Below are 21,758 nucleotides of genomic sequence, written 5' to 3' on the forward strand. Positions count from 1 at the left end.
AAGGAAAAAGTTGCTTCAAATCACCTCCCGAACCACCCCTTTCAAGGACCTTCAACATTTTTGGGACACCCTGTATACACAAGGAACTCGGAAGAGAAAGATTGCAAACTAGTCTATTATTGGATTGGTGTGATCTCCAGGCGTATACATTAAAAAATAACGAATAAGAAACTGGTAACGTTTGAGAAATAATCGATGCAGTTTAATTTACGACGGATCAGAGTAAACGATTCGTAAAGTAAACTAAGACGATAGAAACGATCGAATAAACGTACCTGTACGTGTTATAAATATCGAACTGTAAGCTAAACTATAAACTAAATGAACTCGATGCATTCAGTTTCCTCGGAAACGATTAATATTCACGGACCGATAGTTCCGGGTTACTTGAAACTATTCGAGATAAATTACACGCGTAATTACCAATCTGTAAGTACAATTACCGTATTAATCGATCGAAGAACAACGTCGGAGACCGTTGAACCGAATTTCACGCGTTACCCGAAAAATCGGTAGCACAATTACGAATTTCCAATCAAATTTCCTTCGCAATTCGAATCGATTCTCCGTAGCATCGTATTCGCGTGGAAAATCGTAGATCGCGTTAAATCGAGTCGTTGACAACGTGGCGCATCGCTAAAAACTTCCTCATTCTGTATAAATCACAGATAAAACACGAGATACAGCGATGTCCTCTATTTGTCAACCCGACACTTGATCGTATTTCGATCGCGTTACCAACGTAATTGCCAACCAATGCTTTTTGGAATCGTCACTCACTGTAACCGACTTCTTTTAAATTAATTTCGATTCTCGGCTGCATTCCTACCGCGTTGGTATCACGTTTCGATTACAAATTGTAAGTGTACGAGATTTATTTACCTGTCTGTCGGTGATTCGGCTTTTCAAAGTGAAAAACGTGTCTCGAGTTGAACGGTTCAAAATAAAACGCGCGACACCAGTTATAACCTTCGACGATACAACTTCTCGAACCATGGAGCTCGGAAAATCTAATCAAACATTCGGAATGTAGATAGTTGAAAACGAAATATGTTTCGCGACACGCATGGGTAGCCTGGTAGCATCGTAGTCTATTCGAGGGCAATTAATCGAAAAATACCGAGTGAAAAACACAGAGGGGACCACCGAACGGTGAACCGTGATACCTTGACAGGTAGAACGCGAACTGTGCCAAGAATTCATCGTTTCTTCCGTGGTAAACAGCACCGAACGTCTAACCACCCGAATCGATTAAGGCGAGCATCACGCTATCGCGGTGGTACCGATAAACCTGAAGACTCGAGAAGAAGAAAAAAAATCACCACCTCAGCTGTCGAATCCGAGGTGACAGCTTTCGCTACACTGGTAGCGTCCAATTGTACGAGAGAGAGAGATTCCAGACTTTGATCGGATTATTCAATCTCACCGCGAACGAACGTTCTTTCAGCTGAAACATCCTTTCGGCTAAAACGGTATTCGTTTGACAGGTAGACGCGCACAGTGATTACGAGTTGCGACGAAGTATGTTCGAAATTCAAAAGAAAGAAAGAAATAACAAAAGAGTAAGCGAGCGGGTGTACTCACACTTCGAGTATTCGATCGCCTTTTCGTACACCGGCCTTCTCGGCAGCACCTCGGGGCAACACGGCGCTGACATGCTGAAGCGGCGCGTACAATTCCCCGTTGATGCTTCTTAGTTGTCCACCCTCGCTGACCTGGCCGCGTACGTTGAACCCGAAACCAGTCTCGGTTTTGTAAATGGTGACGCACCTCGGCCCCTGCCCGATCGGATTCGCCTGGTTCACCGGGTGCTGAGGCACGCGTCCGTTGTTGATCATCGTCACGCTCGCGTTCCTCGTTACGTCCTCGTTCGTGGCTGGCAACCGCTGCACCTCCGACTCGCAGTCCGCCATCTTACTCTCTGACCGCCCATTGATGTACCTCTCGTACGAAAATCCGCCGCGAGACTGCGCCTGTGTCGAGCTCGCTCGCTCTCCTCCTCCTTCGCCGTTCCCCTTCTCCCGTACGTGACTCCAGTTGACTCAGGGCCGGTTCTAGCGGAGGACTGTGCCTCTTGACGATGTCCGGCACTAGGGACGGCGTGAAAAATCACCAACAATGGTTTTTCGAAAAAAGATTCTCGAAAACCAAAATAATTAAAAATTATCTCCGATCTACGATGTTTCAGGAAAAACTAAAAGTCGGAAGAGTTAATTTGAGAACGTTGGTACAGTGATTTTATTATTTAATTTTAAAATGTTTTAAAAGATGTAAGTATCGCTAAAAATGATTTTTTCTTGTCATTTTCTTTATAAATAATTATTCAAATGAAACGAACGATACATATTTTACAAATGAGATTGTTCATTTATCCTATTTCATATAGTACCAATATTTTTGAATTTCCTCAAATTTGCAATAAAGCGGTGGCGAGAAATGGATTTGCCCAGTGGCGACCAACCACTCAGGATCGGTACTGAGTTGACCTTATAGAGGGTATTCTTCGATTAGTGGGAACATTCGAATAATCGAATATTTTACACGGTACTACAATCTACAAATTGTAGTCGCTGCGCCTTCGAAATTATCAATGCGTCGCGAAAGGTATCGACCCACACGAATTAAACGTATCGAAGATATATCTATGCTTTGTCTACGTCTATGCTGTAAAACCATCTATCTTTCTTTTATATCCAGTGCACGTTGCGCTGAATCCAGTTGAATCGAGTAACGACCGCCAGAGGACCACCTTTGAAATCAGCTGTTGCCGCTTAATAATGTTTTCGCGATTTTACGAGGAAATAATGATAACCAGCTATTCTAGCAAACAATGTTGCGGTGTTTAAATATTCATAAAATAAAACGACTCGCATGCACGTGGTTTAGAAGAGTTTGACAACGTTTGCTTCCTGCCTCGTGACGATGTCGACGCTGAACGCAAGGTTCGTGATCGTGATGCGTTTTGTACCTAAAAATTAAACACGTTAAGGTATGTGTGTATACATTGATAATAATTAGTCCGTATATATGTAAATATATGCGTGATTTATTGTTACGTATATCGCGAATCGAATATATATTTTTCCGAATGTAGCCAGACGTAGCGCGGTCCAGTTCGTGTTTGTTGCGCATGTATCGAACTTTTTAAGCGTAATTAAACCGTCGTTCGATAACCAACGATCTTTTAATGCGTCTTCTAATTCGAAACATCAGCCTGCTACTCTCGTCGTTCGAATTACCTAATCTCGGGACTTTACAAGGGATGAAAATACAGAAATTACTGCCATTTATATCTGCAATATATTAAATAATTATTAGATACATTTATGTGCGATAGTCGTTTCGAAGTCATGTTACTCGTATTTACATTTTTTTTTCTTCTTTCCTTCTTAATTTAAATCTCTGTTTTCCGTAAAGTCTCAATATCTTATGTTTTCTTTTTTTTTTTTTTTATTTCGACTTTAAAATCAATTACTGAAACGATCGCGAGCGTTCAATTCGTACGTTAAAATATTTCTTTTTTTTTATATCGTTCTCGTTACAAATTTTTCCCCGCTTCGCGCTTTGTCTCGTTCGGTGATACAAAAATTAACAGTTCGCTAACATTCGACGAGTTCCGTGACGCGTTAAAATAAAACATCGAAATTCGAAAAGACGAACAAGGTACAAAAATAGAACGATTCGCCGACAACGATGACAATCGAAACGGGATAACTTAACTTTCTGTTCCATCGACGGAATGAAAGTAATCGAGCGAAGAGCAGAGAGAGAACTGAAAATAACGATGATTCAGAAAGTACCGCGTGTTTCAAAATGCATAAAATGGATTATCGACGGATGATTCTTTTAAAAAAAATATGTACAAAACGGAAACGCAGAATAAAATTTGTTCGTACGAGAAAATGTTATTTTACGTTTTCGGGTTACTTTTTCAAAAGGAATCGTCGTCTGTAAATTGATAATACTATGCGTTTCGAGACACACCGTATAAATTCGTGAATCGTAATACTGTTGAATCGATTACATTAGTCTACCTACCCTCAGCTTTCATTAACGCGCACGAAAAAATTATTTTAGAGATTCTAGAGTACACGTTATTCGGCCGAATGTCTTACAAAAAACTTTGGTACCTGCTCCGGTGCTTTTCTTGCTTTTTTTTTTCATTTTTTTTTTGGTTTTTTTTCTTTTCCTTTTTTTCGTTTACGCACTCTTGTCCACCTACTGTTACACGCCTGAGAATAGTACGAGATAGTCATACACAAATTGCTATAAAATCACACGTTACATTCACACTTAATTAGGGACAGAAGTGACGAAAACATCGAATCGGATTTCCCTTTTAGTTAAAAAAAAAAAAAAAAGAATCGAGTCGCGTTGAAACTTCCGTATTCGCGGATCGTGGAAATCCGTAAAAGGACTTGAAGAATCGACAAACTTGAAACGCTGGACAGTTTCGAAATAAAAAGCAAAGTACAAATATCATGCTTTTCTTTTTGACCGAGTCAATCCTTTTTTTTTTTTTATGCTTGACAAATTTGTTGAAAGCGAAGTCCAGAGAATGTGGAAGTTTAAACGAACCTTAAGATTTCATGAAAATATGTGCGTATATGTACATCATACGAATACTTTTAGATAAAGCTTTTAATAAATATATATAAATATATATATGCGTGTGTGTGTGTGTTTGTATGTGTGCGCATACATACATACATACATACACACAGACATATATATGTATGTATGCATGTATAGATAATACAAAAGGGCATCGTGTACTAATTACAAACGTTAGAGAAATAATAATATTAATAAAAATAATAATAATTATAATAAACGTGATTGTACCGATAACATGCCCTTTTTAAGGTAACCTAAGAGCAGGAGGAACGTGCATACGTCGAAAATGTTCGAACTTATTTAAGTCTGACTAAGCATTTAGTACAATAGAGATTTTTTCATTATATAAAATTCGAAGTTATCTCTAATAAACATTGCTCACTATCGACATGGATCGTGTAAATATCGATCGATGTGAAACGCTAAAATTTTTGCGTATAATATACATAGACTCTGTACACAAAAATACGCGCATTGGGTTCTAGGCAAACTATTTCTTCGCAAGAGTCTCGTTTCAGTGAGTCCATTGGCGTCGTCTAACAGTGTTTATGGCAAATCGATTTTTAACAAATAATACGTTACGCGTCATCGCGCGTAGCGTTCAAACGGTTTGAAAATTACAAATCAAGCACAGAGAGCTCTAACAGTTGTCGTATATCATACTCGACGATAGTAACTTCACGTTTTTGCCTCGGTTACAAATCGGTTCATAATCGCACGGTACATCGAATTTATGACGCAAGAAATATACTGCAATATCATTTGTCTGTAACAACAATCTAGCGTTACACATTTTCTTGCAACTATTCAATATACATTCAACAAACAGATGATTAGACAGTAGTAGTTATAAATCGGACAATTTAGACACGGATTTTACATTCATTGTTCGCGTGGACATCGATATTTAAGGTATTTAAATCGCTTCGTAAGAAATTCTAACGTGGAACTTTTATGCAAACGCTGCTTTAAACGGAATTTTAAATAGCTATGAATTTCCCGATGTACATGTACGTGCACCGTCCGTTTTACAGTGCTTCGTTGAACAAATAATTCGTGTCAAAAAAGCATTTGCATCCGTAACAGTGCGTTCGAATACGATTCTAAATTACATGAGAATTAACGTTACATACTTAGATCGTGTGTTTACTCGGAATAGACTTCATTACCAATCGGTAAAACTAGATGTTTTTTAATAAGCGGTCGAGAGATTGAGATTACGTTCGAAAGTATTGTATACAAACTATAGATTCTTTCGATGGAATAAAATCGCACAAAACTAATTGTACATACGTCATGATAAACGGATCGTTTGCTTGCTAAAAGCCTAAATTATAAATCACATCGTTTCTTCTCTTATTCTCGTGTAAGTCTATACGAAGGCTTTCATGGAAGAGCATACTTTGAATCTGCAATATCTTTTCGCTAAGAACTTTAAAAAACTTCTACCTCTGTCGTAACGAAGCACGTTTGATTCTCGAGGTAAACTAGTTAATACTTTAGTCGATTTACTCGTTTAAAAGTTAACTCTGTATAATTTCTCTAATTTTCTTAATGCTTAATCGAATCGGAAGTATTTTTTAATCTATACGATGATCCCTGGATAGCAATCCCTGTAAAAGGAATCCGTCATGAATTATTTTAGCCAATTTCTTTGCGCGATCGAGTTGCAACGTTTCGAAATTGTATAGAATATAATCTTTGGTTACCCCAAAAAAAAAAAAAAAAGACGTCAATCAATATGAAGTTGCACGTCACAACGCGTTATAATACATCTGTAGATCTTAGATGTCTGCAAATTGGGCACCACTAAATCACATTTTCCATTCGTTTGTAACTTCTCGCAACATTTACATTTCTTTCAAACTTTTTGAGGTCAATTGTAATTAGATGTTCGTTCTCGATAGTTCACCAGTTTAACCCTCTCATATAAAGATTCTATAACAATGTATCCTTACGAGTTTGTACTTGGTAATTTAAGTTTCGGATAGACCTTGAAAGCATGAAAGACCTACTGTGGAATAACGGATATCGTAAAAGACGTTTACGGTACTCTCGATAAAACAAAGAACGTCGTGAAATAAAATCGTCTCGTTGTTTAAAATTTTATGACTCTTTAAACGGTAATAAAAATTCAAAGCCAGTCACTTAAATTGAGAATGCAAATAAACCGTGTTCGATATATAAAATACACGTAAATCATACGTAACTACACGTATGGTCCTAACAAACATAACGACGTCAATCATAATTATTAATCCGTACAGTAGTAGTTTAATAAATAATGCTTTTAACGATTACTTTAAATGTTCATTATCTTAATAAAACTGTATTCATCAATCAGAGGATTAAGCTTTGTAACGTCACCTCCGATATATGTGTAACACAGAGTATAAGAAAAATTCTTTAAACCTATGAAATAGGATAATTCGCGCTTGTATAGATATAGATATATATTTATATTTAATTTAATTGACATAGTAATTGTTCTCAAATGGAATGTTTATAAAATAAGGCGTTTTGTAGTTTACATGCTTTAAATAACTCTGCAACCACGCTTCAGAATATACAATAAAATTTACATATGAGAGGGTTAAAGACGGGGATCGCAAGATCCGCGTGTGCCACATTTTGCTTTCGTATTTGGGCAAACATTCGATAAGTGCTCGCGTACCGTTGTTACAAATCGTGAATCTCTTCGGAGAGCAAAATATCGAGGAACAGGAATCAAGATTTTCTGTTCGTGCATTTGGTCTTCGAAAAAAAAAGAAACCTAGTTTCTCTTTAGATATGATCTAAATATATAGCCTAACGTAAGAGTAGAAATCTGAAATATTACATCGATGGAGATGATAGCAAAAAATAACTTTCAGTTATTTAAGCTAGAAGTAGGCTATGTAAGGAGACTATTATGCATACTCGGGAAGAACATCAATTTCTGGTACATGATAATAGAGTTTACACTCTAGTCGGAATCTTCTTCTATAGTTGGAGGTAACATATCGAGATGTTCCGGACTAAGCATCCCTCTGGAGATCGCGTATTCTGCCAACGCACGATGACAGAAAACATACTGGTCTGGCATTTGAATACTGTAGGCCCTCTGTGCTCGGATTTTTTCCACCGTTCCACGGATGTCCACAGTTCCGGTATCTTCTAGCCGCGATATGCAAATGTCTAACGTGCAAAACGTTCCTAAAAAGAGATTAAATTATACTTTAGCGTTCAACGTCCCTTCGTCGAAACGTACGCTCGTACAAAGTTCCTTAAATACCTGTCCTTCCTATTCCGGCGCTGCAATGTACAACTATAGGAGGTCCTCGCGGATGCCCGGCCCATGTGTCCCCTCTGTGTGCAAGTAATTTATTTTGTTGTTGTCTTACTAAGGCTAGAAACTGTAACAGAGCTCTGGCCGACTGTGGAACACCGTAATCCGGCCACGCTGTGTACAGCATATGGCAAACCTCCCTTGCCTCGTCAGTCTAAAACGAAAACATCGTAGGTTACGTATCGTTTACATACTTGCGAGTATACAGTGTTTACAAACATCGAACGATTCGACTTTCTTTGTTCGTTCAAAGCTAACGTACCTTGTTGTTTGTAAGGAGAAGCATAGATATCGTGTAATTGCGATTCGTATCAACTTCTAGAGTGGTTATAGTGAAACCACCCGCTTGTACTTCGTCGCCTGGCTCTAGACCCCAATACTGTGCACATTTTGTACGTCCTCTTTCCAACACCCTGCAATTAATGCGAGAAAAATTAATCTCTGTTCATTTAAAGAACGAAAAAAGTCGTAAGGATAAAAGAAATACAACATGCCTAGTAGTCATAACGATAACGAGCGTCTGCTGTTCCCAGATCATCCTCCAGAAATCCCCGCAAGTTTTCAGAAGAGGACCCTGAGTGCTGATGAACGCGTTCTTTTGTTTGTAACCGTCAACAAAATTGGCATTGATGTAATCGGTGCTCGCATCTCCGTCTATTTGGGATAAGCATACTCTGCTGTGGTCGTAGCAAAGTACATCCGTGTACCGATTCTTGGACTGGTTTATTCTCAATCTGTAAAATGAGGTTACAGATGAGAGAGTAAGAAATTACTAACGTTTATTAAAAAAATATTTGAAGAAAATTTCCATACTTTGCGTGGTTGAAGGAAGCTTCCGGCGGTCTTTGCCTGATTTCGGCGTATTCGGCTACGAGACCGGCGCGTCCTCTCGAATGTATATCTTCGATGAACTGTTCCATGGTAACGGCTTGGAGCCCAAGGTCGCCGTGCAGGCTATCGTCGTCGCTGAAACCTGAACTAGCTGAGGACGGAGGCTGAACTGGAGACGGTGCCTCGTCTGTACCCATCCAGACATCACCGTTCGTGATCTCGATATCCCCGATATTCGACACCCCATTTTTAACTTTACTTTTATCGATTATAGGACTAGTCGAGCTACTAACTGTAGTTCCATTGGGATTCTGATTGACCGTGTGACTTTTCGATGTGGGCGAAAGAGGACTACCCACTCTGGGGGTAACCTGAGAACGTACAAACAACATATCATCCAGGGATCCATCGGACCGCACCTTCAACCCTGTACAACCGATCAACTGACCTCACAAAGTTCACCCCCGCCTCTGTTTGTCATGGATTTAAGACAATGGAGCAGCCATGCCTCATGCTGTATCTCCAACGTGCCGCCCAACCGGTGTGGTAATGACTCCCGCGGGATATGTAACGTTAATTGAGGAATGGATACAGTGAACACTCTGTCCCGCAATTTTTCACGGACGAATAACCGAAGGATCTTAAACGGCGCCTTGAACCACAGCGGTGCAGTCACTATCAAAACCTTCTTCAGTTTCGCTGGATAACCACCCTGAAACAACACCACGATAGTAATTCATTTTATTAATTTAGTCTATTTCATTCCTTTTTACGTTTACCGTCTAATGCGTATAATACTAGGTTGTCTACTTGCTACCAATAAGTCATTTTATAACATTACAATCAAACAATAATTCTTCTTCAAAATAATTCGCTTCTGATAGTTTTCATCCATCTTTCTGCCAATTGTTCAATCCCCATTTGGATGTCAAACGTCATACAGAATTTTAATGTCAAAAATTCGAGCATTAAATGACAAAGAATTTTAATGTCAAAAATTCAGGCTTCAAGTGTCTGTGAACTTATGAGACAACCCAGTATATGCGTATAATACTAGGTTGTCTAGTTGCTACCAATAAGTCATTTTATAACATTACAATCAAACAATAATTATTCTGCAAAGTAATTCGCTTCTGATAGTTTTCATCCATCTTTCTGCCAATTGTTCAATCCCCATTTGGATGTCAAACGTCATACAGAATTTTAATGTCAAAAATTCAAGCATTAAATGTCATAAAGGATTTTAATGTCAAAAATTCAGGCTTCAAGTGTCTGCGAACTTATGAGACAACCCAGTATATGCGTATAACAAGGTATCGAGGAAATACAAAAAATAAAGCAAAATAATTTGTGTACGCGATACGGTATACTTTTTATAATAGCGAAAAGCGACCGGTTAAGGTGTCTGCACAATTTATTTTCGAAGCGGAGCGACTTTCAAATTCGACCTTTGAAAGCCGATGCAATAATAGAACGGTATATAAACCGAGACGCGCGTTTAGTGCCAACTGCGAGTAATGTTCGAGTACATGTTTAATGTACGAAAAAGTTTCGTTTTAAAGAGAATTAGAAAACTGTCGGTACTAGTTCTCGAACTAATTCCATGGAAAACTTGTATCTTATAGGCTTGTATGTTGTAGGTCGTGCGTTGCGTTAAACGATAGAGAATTGGGTCGAAGCGGAACGAGCGCATAATTTGTACGACGAAGTCGCCGTGTATCGAGGAATTCGTGTCGTCGTGGAGGTTGCGATGCGCGAAAAATCATTTCTGCCTCGGAGTATCTGAAACGCAGGAAACACGGTGACTTAACCCTCCGTACCCTCTGTGGTGTGTATAGAGGGCGGAAGTACCGTAACGGCAACCGACGTCAGCAGTACCACTACATCTTCGAGATCTTAAGTACACAAACCCCGTTACATAGAAACCCCGCGAAACGACGAGAAAGAAGAAAGGAAGAGAAATAGAAAAACGGAGAAGCCGCACAAGTTTCGATCGCATCGTAACGATTTGGAGTAATCGTCGGTAGTCGGGGCTCGAGAAGCGTGTACGAGATTGAAATCGCAAGGATTATATTCGGTCTCCCCGGTACATAGATAGCACACTGGGCCAGTCAATCGATAGATTAGAATTTTCATTTACCGTGAGTCGACGGATGCACCGTAAGCGAATACTTTATCGGACATCGATGACACAGGTTGATTCGACGGTTAAGCAATCTTGCGAGCGATAAAAAAAAAAAATATCCAAAGGCTGCCGATAGGTTTCCGATTCGGTTGATCACAGAGCACGGGGTACAGGCGTCATAGTCGATGGGATCGAAAAATCACTGCCGGCACTCGGTCAGTCAATCGATAGCGCGGAATTAGTATAACCGTGTTTGCACGGCTGACACGAACCCAACGAACGTTGATGCGTATCGGTCGATGCGAAACATGCCAGAACGAATTTCGGTTCGGCTCTCGACTCGGACGATGCGACTCGGCGACGCGTCAGCTCGTAGAAATTGGTCGATCGACGGCCACGAAGAAATCAGGTTGTATCTTCTCGCGATCCGTCCACGATAATGCCGCAAAGGGGTCACGATGATTACTGACTGCGAGCGTCGCGACGTTATCCCGCGGACGGGCGCATGCGCGGCGACGACCCCTTTTTACCACCGCTTGCTCCAACATCCCTTACGCGAATTTCTTTTTCCCCGGTGAAGGTGCAATTCTACCGTACGGTTGACGTATCGTCGCAGCGATTCTCAACTCGCCGATCAATTCACCCTTAGGACCGAATAAACAACAGAACCGAATAACCTCGCATCCTAATTGTATCGTTATCGACCCTTCGTCGCTCGATTATTCTAATTACGCATCTACCCGGGGACTTTCGAAACTAATTGCGTGTGGATTTCTATCCTAGGTAGGATTTTTTATTCAAAGGATTTAATCGGTGAAATGTCTTTGAACGACAAGTTTTTAACATTGAATTAAATCAACTTTATTTCGTTACAGTTACGTGAGATCGGTATAACGCAAATTTTGCGACAGTGTATGGCGCGCGATGCAATGCGACGAATAAACTTGGTGTCTGTTTTACATAACAAAACAGTGACGAATCAAACAACGAAAAGACACTGCAATTCGTCGCAATTGAAACGGCAATTTATCAATAGAGTATTAGATGAAAGGACCAAGTTTTATCATCGGAGAAGTTTCGCTCGCTCGGCGCGTCGTAAATACGAATAATAAAACGGAAACGAAAGAGTATCGGTACGCTATTATCCGAATGGAAAGCGAACAGACTTCGCGGCGTCGTATTTCCCTTTCGCGAGCTTTACGAGACGAGCTACATACGCGCATTCCGGAGCACGATTTCAGCTTGACCCTCGTTTCCTGGTAAACAACCGATTAAACGGGAAATTTATTTTTATCTTGCCGCTAGGTGACGTAAAGACGTCGTTATAAATAGTTCCATAAGTATCCTATAATTACGTCACGTCGACGAAACCTTTGAAATTCCCTTCTTCGACCCATAACACACGGTTCAGTGGGCAATTGCAAGTGGATTTTCGTGAAGCGTGAACAACCCCTCGAGCTTTCCTGTTCTTTGAAATGCACCCCTCTATATATACATATACAGACGTATGTACGAGACGTTCCGGAATTACTTTGTACTTTACCTATTATATCATCGGAATTATGTGCGACGTGTGCTTCTTCGAATCGCGTGCGAACATGCTCGAAAGTATTTTGCACCGTGAACGTGTCTGCATGGCCGTGCGGATTATGCCAAGTGTTTTTTTTTTTTTTGCGCGTGCGTTACGCGCTCCGATTTCGTTCGCGATAAGAATAAATGCCAAATATGCCGATTAAATTTCCTGTACAGAGATAACGGTCTATATTCGGAGCGATCAATTGACAGTAACGAGGCCTCTTTCGTTCGCGAAGCACCGCCGATTCCGGATGCAAATTTCCCGACGGTAAAAAGATCCAGGTGAATAACGAGAGTGGTCGATTCATCGAGTCGCGATAACATTGTACAACACGTACACGAATCGTACAACACGTACAATTTTTCTCCAGGATAACAAATTTATTTATTCAAAGTGTAACAGTCTTTATAAATAACTGGCTTAAGTTAAATCGCAAAGTAAAGATCGTTTTATATTATTTTTGTTAATATGACTCGCAGAAATCGGACCGAACACGCGTACGTCTAGAGCTTACCTTCAAAAGTGTGAGGATCTTTTGTGAGAGGTCGTAATCGAAATTCTGGTATTTGCTGTCCGACATGTCGTAAATAAAAACCAGACCATGCTTCTGTGTTTCCGCGCTTTCGAGAGCCGCGTCCAATTGATACACGACACCCTACGAGGGAAACAGAGAAAGTTCCATTATTAGAGATGCCGTGTCGCAAAGTAGCTATTAAGCAACCGTTGCATCATTCTTTATTATACGGTACAAGAAACCATTGTATTTATTAATACTAAATGCGACGCGTAACGCGTTTGTCATTGAATGAATTTGCATAAGCACGATACATAATATTACGGCAACTTTACGGTACCCACTTGCAATGTCGTTTGATGCGTCGTATTTTGTGGAAGATGTAAATGTGCGGTGAAAATAGCTATGGCTGCCCCTGTTGCATCTCGCGAGGACTGAAACATTTTTCATTTCTTCAATGTACCATGCGCTACTTGCGACGCGAAAGTTTCGTTAGATTTTCGATTAGCTCTACGTCCTTACTAAAACTGTAAATTTTCCCGTGTGTAGTTCGCTGAGCAAGGGTTCCTGCGTGGGATGCAGAAGCGCGAGACCTTCTCTTCTCCTGGTGGCTTCGTGTTGTTCGTAAAGAGCCAAAGCCCTCGCGACTTCAAACTTTCTCGCCGTTAAAAATTTCACGGCTGTGCTCCATGACACCGGACCCGCTCTTCTGCCTGCTCGACACTTATTTACTGCTTCTATAAAATCCTTCGTAGCCTATAAATTCAAATAAATCGAGTTAAATTATTTTTCAGAAGATTCCTCAACGCTTCGGAAACAAGGATTATATAAAGGATTATCGGATCGTAACTCATGGAACAGAAGTTTGCACCGAGTGTGATTAAATGGTCTCGCGGCGTTTCTATACCTACTTTCAAAACGGGCAACAGTCATTCGTCAATGATTTGTGTACATGCCCTGAGTACCGATATAACTTCCGGTGCCCGACTACCTCCCCGCTGGCCACTTCCGCCATAGTACGCTCGCCGGGGACCGGCACGGTAAATGGATAGGTTCGTTCCAGGGTCAAGAAGAAATTTAATATCGCGAATCGATACTTTTCTAAATCTCTCGCGAAAGCCAGTTTCCACGAAGCTGCCTTATCATCGGCGAGATATCGCGATTGAATAAAAACGTACGCGAATACCGCGCGAATATTGATTTCGCTGTATTTTTAATTCCGCTTTTAAAATGCAACAGCTCGCGACGTTTACGGAACAGAAAAGAGTTTCTACTCATCAAGCGCGTGCTATTTCACGATTCATTTGTCATGGTCTCGAGGTCATTTACTCGAGCTAATTCCCGACGAATAAAACACCGCATCGTTTACGAATTACGATCGACAAAGGAGCCGAGTGTTATTATCGCGATGACAGTGTCTGTTTCGTCAAACACTGACGGTTATTAAACATCCAAGAGCCTATCTCTACGCGACCACATTCAACAAGCACTTCGGAATAATCATCGCTGGAAAATTATTGCGAGATATTCGCATCGAGCGCCTCGATGTCCTTTTGTTTCGCGATTTCCGTTGAAATTTCTTTGAAAAAAAGCGGAAAGGAACCGGGTGCGAAGCAACAATGTTTATATTGCGCGCTGGTAAACATATTCGAGACGGAGACAGAGACGGATGATATCTCGAAAAATCGACCGTGACCGATCGTTTCGCCGTTTCCCGAAATGACTCGGCGGCACGCATGTCTCACAACCGGAAGATCGACTGATAATCGCTTACCTGTTCCTGCTCGACGGTTAACGTGGCTGCCATTTTGACTTAATGTACACTGTCATAACCGACAAAACCACAGCACTGGCTAACACGTACTCGTTTCTGACTCTGGTCTTTCGATCCTCTGTTCGCGGCTACACATTTTGTTTTACGAGACCAGTCGCACGACACGATCCTTGCGATTGGCGGCTGATCCGAGTCACCGCGAAGACAAGTAGATCGATCCGGTGCGCTCGTTCATTGTCCGACGCTCGTGCTCTCGACACAGCTATAGCAGACGCTCGATCATCCTCCACTCCGCAGGTTGAGCGCCATCTTAAACAGAGACCACGACCATAGTAAGCGACACTGTACCACGTGCTACAGGTCGCTTCAAAACGGCCGCGACCAAACCTTTTTCGATTTCGAAACGGTCCGGAACGTTTACGTAATTAAGGCCTGTTTAATTCAACAGCGATTGGTACAAGGGTGTTAAAACCCTCGAGCCCCTCTTTACCAACAGATAAACCTAAAATGTAGTACGACGAAATTAAATGAGACTCTCGAATAGACTGCAACTATTTCAAAGTTATTTGAAAAGTAGACAGACTCGTTTGTTGCGACAGCATTAGCCACAGATTTGTGCTAGAGTTTTATCGGCTGGCTGTCCTTCTCGCGCCGGATATGTGCTATCATTGACCAAGTATAGCCATCGTCAAAGTCTGCGTCACGGCTCTGCAGACAGCCAGCTTTGGTCTTTTGAGACTTCGTGCAAAAACGACACCGGAGACGAAATCATACGTCTTTGCCAACGAGCAACAAGTTAGTACGTCATCTAGAAGCAACAAGTCTCGTAATCAGTCAATTTTTAATTCCCTACGCACGCTCCTCTTAGTAGATCTTTGAACAAATTTGTTTGTCTCTGCCCCCAGCTGGTTATGTATGTAATAAAATAGAAAGGATGGAAAGAATGTAACGTAACGAGTAAATATTCCACCCATTGGGTGCATCCAGAAGGAGCACCGCTCACCGAGCCGCTCTGTGAGCGGATTTTTGTTTTCTAGTGGCGCCATCCGTGGGAAAACGTCCAAGTTTGTAGTAAAAAATAGTTCCCGCTGTTCCTGCTAGATGGCGACTTTTTTTTTTTACTAGTGACGCCATCGGTGGGAATATGCCCAAGTTTGTAGTAAAAAATAGTTCCCGCTGTTGCTGCTAGATAGCGCCACTAACCAAAGTATTGTTATTTACAATTTATTTATATATATACATGTATTATGTTAATATATATATCCCTAAAATGTACTCGATCTATGGGCTCGACTTAGAGCCTATGACCTTTCAAATAAATTCATTTTTATATATTTGTATACATGAGAATATAATTTAAATTTTCAATTTTTAATAAACGATGTTAAGCCGATAGGATGTTATTTGAATTTGAAGCTTTTGTTTTAAACAACAACTCATCTAACACGGCAGGATGAACAGACAGTCTCAGTCAAAGCTGTAAATTAACTGTAAAAGAAAGAAGATACTCGTGGCGCCATTTAACATGATCAATTGGAACTACGTAAACTTGGACGTTGAGGGTAATTGCGATTGACTGCAAACCTGTAACGTCACGTGACAATAATTGCACAACATCTGTTACGTCATCCAGAAAACTCAAATAAATTTGCGCCAAATAGACATCACGAACTAACCTATTTCGCTCGCAAGAGCACAATGCGATATTAAACATGAAATCGTAGAGTTAAACAACAGTCACGAGACGATGATGATTTTACGTTTAACATACGTCACAACGGAGTGAAAATTACAATTTTCGATGTCCGCTTAGCTGTCATACTTTAAAACAGAAACTTGACTATCTATTTCGAGTCATAGGCAATGTGTTAATCGTTTATTTATATCACTACTGTGCTGCATTTCCAGCTGGCCGGTCGTTGTGTACAAAGTTGCATTGTTGCAAGCACAAAATATAAAATGTTACATTAAATTCCACCTGTCGATAAACGCTAAATTATGGAGGAGATTTGGTTTCGCCTATCAACTCATTTAGAGGCACTTCAGGTAATTTCATTGTTCAAAAAATTATCAAGCCCTTCATTTATCGTGTTTATCACGATTTACGTAAGAAGCATGTCATTTTGATGTCGTGAATCTTACTCTACTACTGTAAATAAATGTTTACATTTCATATTCTGTAAAGGTACAAGCGTCAGTAATTGTACAACAAGGACAACAACGGTTCACAACATTGTTGACACGGGCACATCAGCTCTTTCACGAATTTTACAACGACCAAGCCACGCAAAATGTGAGAGACATTATGCAACATATAATTATTTGGATGGAGAAAGCTTGGGAGCAACTACAGTTTCAGTATTACAGCACACACTTTAGCATGAAATCATTTTACTGGCAAATAAGAGATTTTTATAATAACGAAGGTATTACAGAATATCTTGTCTGCAATCAATCGGTTGCCACTTGAAAAGATATAACACTATCCATAATTGACTATTAATTTTTTTTTCAGTATCAAGAAGAGAGCTAGCGTTTTGTCTAGCAGGTATAGCCATAGGTACTATGATTGGTTATTACATTGGAATTAATTGGGCATATTCATCCCATCATTTGCATCCTATGAAAGCCATCATGTGTTATCAGTATACCGGCATTGAGGTATTGCATATAATAGCATTGATTTACATAGAAAAAGTTCTTGTACTTCTGCAAGTTAAAGAACAGTTACTTCTTGTTTCAAGTAACATTCAATTCTGAGGGCTGTTTTCCCAGTTTTTAAGTATAAGTAGTCTGTTAAGATAGATAATTTCGAGTAAACTTCTTGTACAAGTACTTTCTTTATGTTAACCTAGATATAGGTGCAAAACAGTGCATTTTGATCATGTGTATTGTCTGTGTGCGTAATATAGGGTGTGTCCATGGTATATGATGCAGAAATGCCTATAATTCAAACGTCCAATGAACTGTTAATACAAGTTAAAGCAGCCTCTGTTAATATTGTTGACGCAAAAATTTGTTCCGGCTACTCTAAAACTTATCGACGTCTTCTTAACATCGGAGTAAGAAACTTTGGAACTAGTATCATTACGATATACATATTAATGTATATAATTATTGACAGACTTTATTCGTTTATATTCAGAAACACCGAGAACTCCCGGTAACATTAGGCAGAGATTGTGCAGGAGTAGTGGTAGGTATCGGACAAAGCGTTATTAATTTTGATATCGGAGACGAAGTATTCTTAGCTGTACCTTCATGGGCTCCTGGTACAATGGCTGAATATATAGTTGTACCGGAAACTCTTGTAGCTAAACGACCGAAAAACATTACTTTCGAAGCATCTGCCGTTCTTCCGTACAATGGATGCTTGGCTTGGGATGCCTTAGTTAATAGATCTACAATTCAAGAAGGCAATGCAGAAGGAAAACGGTACGAACTAATTAAAAATGATTCATATGAAATAAGATCAAGACAAATGCCTTGAACGAGATTAATTTTAATTTTATACAGAATACTTGTATGTGGTGGAAACACTCCAGTTGGTTGTATTTTGACGCAACTAGTTAAATTTTGGGGTGGGCAGGTAGGCGTAATATGCGAACCAAAGGCAATTCCCGTGTCGAAAGCTATAGGAGCGGATGAAGTTATACCATTAAATGGCTCAAATATCGAAAAAGAGTTAGAATTATATGACAAGTATGCGTAATTCTGATATGATGCTATAAAAATCCATGCCAATTTTAATAACATATTTCATTATTAATTAAACAATACTGAGAAATGACGTTCTTCTAGATACGATGCTATTTTTTATACCGGTGGTGAACCAATCGATGAACGTATATTAAAGAAACATTTAGTACCTTACGGTTCCTATGTATCTACAATTCCCGAACAGTTAACATCAGATTCGTTAGGTTTTATACTTGGAAGCATATTTGCTGGATACGTACGGATAAAATTGCTCGTACAGGTACATGAAATTTTGTGCTTGTAATATGATTTTAAAACTATTACTAATTAATTGCTTATGTTACAGTATATGTTTGGATTTAATATACATCAATGGAAAGAAGGTTCAAGGCTTAAAGCAACGTACTTACAAGCATTGTGCGATTTAACCGATACTAATCAATTACAGATAGTTATGGACAGAGTATATACACCTCATAATATTGAACAAGCATTGCAACATATATTAAATCCTAACGCTATTGGTAGTACTATAATAACATTTCAGTGACGATTAAATGTTATTGGGAAGAAACTTGTTTTAATTTGTTATATATAATAATATTCTATAAAATCATATTGTAAATAATGACAGTAGCGTTTGGAACTGCCAAATACCATACAATATCAAAGGAAATTCCACACATGTTATGGAAATGTACTTGGTACACGTGGTGCTAAAATAAGACTGAACGACTATTGTAATAAAGGCATCGTAGGTGCACAGTTTCTATTCGTTTTAAATTGTTATCTGCTTATACATATAAATGAAATGAAAAGTAACGAAGGAATATGAATTATACAAGCCATGTGGCAAATATTGTTTGGTATATATATACACATATACAAAAAAAATGTTATTAAATATTGTACGATCTATTTTACCAAATAAATATAAAAATATATAAATATGTTTGCAATTTATTCACCATGATTTTATACGCTGAAAGATAGGAACAATTCTAGAGATTAAGTCTTTTACAACTAATATAAATCTTCGATATTACTTTATGCAAACAATTATTTTGGCTTTCCACGTGGTCTTCCCCCTGCGCCTTTCTTAGCTTTCTTTGCTGAGCCAGCTTTCTCTTCCACCTGTTTTATAACATAGCGCAAACATGCGAATTTGAAAAAAGGAATAGGAAAGTAATACTTTAAAAAAAGCTATCGATAATTGTACTCACTTTACGTTTCACAGGATTTGAATTTGGCAATACCTTAAAGAATGAATCTAATCTACCTTGAGTAGAAGTATTTCGTGCCTTGTATAATTTTTTTGCTCCATTTCTTACTCTTTCCTCGTTGAATTGTTTATCACCGCATAAGAACTTAACTAAGCCTTCTTCATCTGGGTCTGTCCATTTTAACTTGGAACATTGAAAATGAAGGTTTTTCTACCCGCCACAAACAGAATAAAAAAAAAAAAACTTCCTTACATCAATTTCATTAGGATCTTTCACCTCGGGGCTTTGAAATAATAATCGAGCTTGTTTGTAATTCCAATCTTCTGGAATTGGATATTTCTTGGTATCTAAATTCTCTATAATCTTCTCGAGTGATCTGTGTGTTTTAATTAATTCAATGGCTCTTTTTGGTCCAACTCCTTTGATGCTGCTTGTGTAATCACAGCCCAGCATTATACAGAGATCAATGAACTGTAAATAACCAGAAACATAAACAAAGAATGTACCAATAAATAATTAATGACAAAAGTAGCTTGCAGCTTACATACTTCATCGTGACTTAATTGGAGCTCTTCTAATACTTTATCAAAATGAAACTCTTGTACTGGCATTTTTCTGGCTTCACTGAATGTTAACCGACGAAGCAAAACATTGCAGCCAAAAGTAAGAGCATCCATATCTTCTGTGGCAGTTGCAAATACCTTATCTGCCTTAACTAAAGCAGCACACTGTGCCTCAGCCTCGCACGGCGCCTTAGAAGAAAAAAGATATATATATATGTTTAAGTGATGATAGAAAATTCTATTTCAATTTCTTTTTACCTACATCAACATAAGGAATACCCATTAACTGTAGCAATTGTTTTGCATCTTCCGCATGCTCTTTTGTAACTTTTACTAATCTCCTATTAAATTTTTCCACGTCCTCCACATTTCCTGCGAAAATGCAGTTAAATGAAATTTTAAAAATAATAAACATATGATATAGAATGAAGTACAGAAAAATGAAACAATAATTTCAATGAAAACAAATCAGTATTTAGAATTACCAGCTTCTTCTGCAGCTTGCAAAAGTTTTTGTGCTTCGTCTCTCTTCTCAGCACGTTTGGCTAATTCACCACCTTTCAAGTTTGGAGGTTTCCCATCAAATACATATACCGGTTTCACTCCATTTTCTACCAAGCGTATCGTTCGATAGAATGTGCCCATCAAGTGGCTATAATACAAAGGAGTATAAAATTTCAGATTGCAAAAACATGATACCTTAAACAAAGAATCAAATATTATTAAAAAATCTACCTTGTTGTTTCACCATCCACTGTGGTTAATTGAGCACCTTCGCTCCGTACGGCAATAAGAAACTGGTACAAGCACATAGACGCATCTATAGCTACTTTACGACCTGCAATAAAATACATAAACGTTAAGAATTTCTTTACGAACAAAATTAATTAATTTACAATAAATATACCGAAATAATGTTTCAATTCTCGTTCCTTGATAGCACCTGGTGCTAGATCAGCTATTAACTTCGATAAACCTAAAATACCCATGATAATAAATAATGGTTATTCAAATTGTACTCGCAAAATTGAAAAGGAGAGGTTAACGTAAACTATGTAGAATTCCCGCCAATATTACGTCGTGATAAATAAGTGGGGGGTTTTAGTACTAGTGGCGTCATCGGTGGGAAAACACTCAAGTTTATAGAAAAAATAGTTCTCACTCTCATCGCTAGACAGAGATTTGTTTGTGGCCATCACCTGGTAAATCGTTACTTTTTAATCGATTCAGCAGTAGGTTATCACCTGAACTTTAGTGCTTTGTAAAAAGACAAACAGATAAAGAAGTTCCCGTTCACAAAGTGCCAAAGTTCAGGTGATAACCCACTGTTGAATAGGTAAAAAAGTCACAGTTTACCAGGTGATCGTCACATCATTTTAGTTAGTTGTGCTATCTAGCAGCAACAGTGAGAACTATTTTTTACTACAAACTTGGGCGTTTTTCCACCGATGGCGCCACTAGTAAAAAACAATCGCCATCTAGCAGCAACAGTGAGAACTATTTTCACA

General features: G+C 39.1%; 4 protein-coding genes and 1 long non-coding RNA gene across 10 annotated transcripts in view; 2 read left to right on the forward strand and 3 right to left on the reverse strand.

The window, feature by feature from the left end:
- Nucleotides 1-1,981, reverse strand: part of LOC128880186 (sorting nexin-27) — a 20,776-nt gene extending 18,795 nt beyond the window's left edge. For both annotated transcript variants that reach the window (XM_054129983.1, XM_054129982.1), the window contains exon 1: nucleotides 1,585-1,981. In XM_054129983.1, the coding sequence (XP_053985958.1) occupies nucleotides 1,585-1,913 (329 nt within the window). In that variant the 5' untranslated portion in view covers nucleotides 1,914-1,981. The remainder of the gene's footprint in view (nucleotides 1-1,584) is intronic.
- Nucleotides 1,982-3,281: 1,300 nt separating this feature from the next.
- Nucleotides 3,282-15,054, reverse strand: LOC128880176 (tyrosine-protein phosphatase non-receptor type 9). 2 transcript variants are annotated; one of them, XM_054129966.1, is made up of 11 exons: nucleotides 14,766-15,054; nucleotides 13,514-13,747; nucleotides 13,336-13,425; nucleotides 12,992-13,132; nucleotides 9,225-9,488; nucleotides 8,759-9,147; nucleotides 8,440-8,679; nucleotides 8,208-8,358; nucleotides 7,892-8,099; nucleotides 7,537-7,812; nucleotides 3,282-6,230 (listed from the first exon to the last, which is right to left on the reverse strand). In XM_054129966.1, the coding sequence occupies exons 1-10, from the start codon at nucleotides 14,796-14,798 to the stop codon at nucleotides 7,583-7,585; spliced, it is 1,980 nt and encodes a 659-aa protein (XP_053985941.1). In that variant the 5' UTR covers nucleotides 14,799-15,054; the 3' UTR covers nucleotides 3,282-6,230; nucleotides 7,537-7,582. The 2 variants fall into 2 exon arrangements, with proteins under 2 accessions (XP_053985941.1, XP_053985940.1); XM_054129965.1 differs by having other exon boundaries at nucleotides 3,282-7,812; nucleotides 14,766-15,052.
- On the forward strand, nucleotides 9,376-12,934 carry LOC128880182 (uncharacterized). Of its 3 annotated transcripts, none has more exons than XR_008457772.1 (2): nucleotides 9,376-9,507; nucleotides 10,417-12,934. It is a non-coding gene; the product is annotated as an uncharacterized LOC128880182 (long non-coding RNA). The 3 variants fall into 3 exon arrangements; XR_008457773.1 differs by lacking the exon at nucleotides 9,376-9,507 and adding an exon at nucleotides 9,518-10,314; XR_008457774.1 differs by lacking the exon at nucleotides 9,376-9,507 and adding an exon at nucleotides 10,288-10,356.
- Nucleotides 15,055-16,398: 1,344 nt separating the features above from the next.
- LOC128880177 (reticulon-4-interacting protein 1, mitochondrial-like) lies at nucleotides 16,399-19,218 on the forward strand. The gene is made up of 8 exons (XM_054129967.1): nucleotides 16,399-16,811; nucleotides 16,951-17,191; nucleotides 17,281-17,426; nucleotides 17,678-17,827; nucleotides 17,911-18,200; nucleotides 18,282-18,467; nucleotides 18,567-18,744; nucleotides 18,811-19,218. Exons 1-8 carry the CDS (start codon nucleotides 16,764-16,766, stop codon nucleotides 19,012-19,014), a joined length of 1,443 nt encoding a protein of 480 aa, XP_053985942.1. The 5' UTR covers nucleotides 16,399-16,763; the 3' UTR covers nucleotides 19,015-19,218.
- A 190-nt stretch (nucleotides 19,219-19,408) lies between these two features.
- On the reverse strand, nucleotides 19,409-21,351 carry LOC128880178 (flap endonuclease 1). Of its 2 annotated transcripts, none has more exons than XM_054129970.1 (8): nucleotides 21,158-21,351; nucleotides 20,986-21,088; nucleotides 20,736-20,902; nucleotides 20,513-20,622; nucleotides 20,236-20,439; nucleotides 19,964-20,158; nucleotides 19,688-19,870; nucleotides 19,409-19,598 (listed from the first exon to the last, which is right to left on the reverse strand). In XM_054129970.1, the coding sequence occupies exons 1-8, from the start codon at nucleotides 21,237-21,239 to the stop codon at nucleotides 19,524-19,526; spliced, it is 1,119 nt and encodes a 372-aa protein (XP_053985945.1). In that variant the 5' UTR covers nucleotides 21,240-21,351; the 3' UTR covers nucleotides 19,409-19,523. The 2 variants fall into 2 exon arrangements, with proteins under 2 accessions (XP_053985945.1, XP_053985944.1); XM_054129969.1 differs by having other exon boundaries at nucleotides 19,940-20,158; nucleotides 21,158-21,348.
- Nucleotides 21,352-21,758: the final 407 nt, after the last annotated feature.

Source organism: Hylaeus volcanicus, chromosome 7 (assembly GCF_026283585.1).
Source record: "Hylaeus volcanicus isolate JK05 chromosome 7, UHH_iyHylVolc1.0_haploid, whole genome shotgun sequence".
Lineage (NCBI taxonomy): Eukaryota > Metazoa > Arthropoda > Insecta > Hymenoptera > Colletidae > Hylaeus > Hylaeus volcanicus.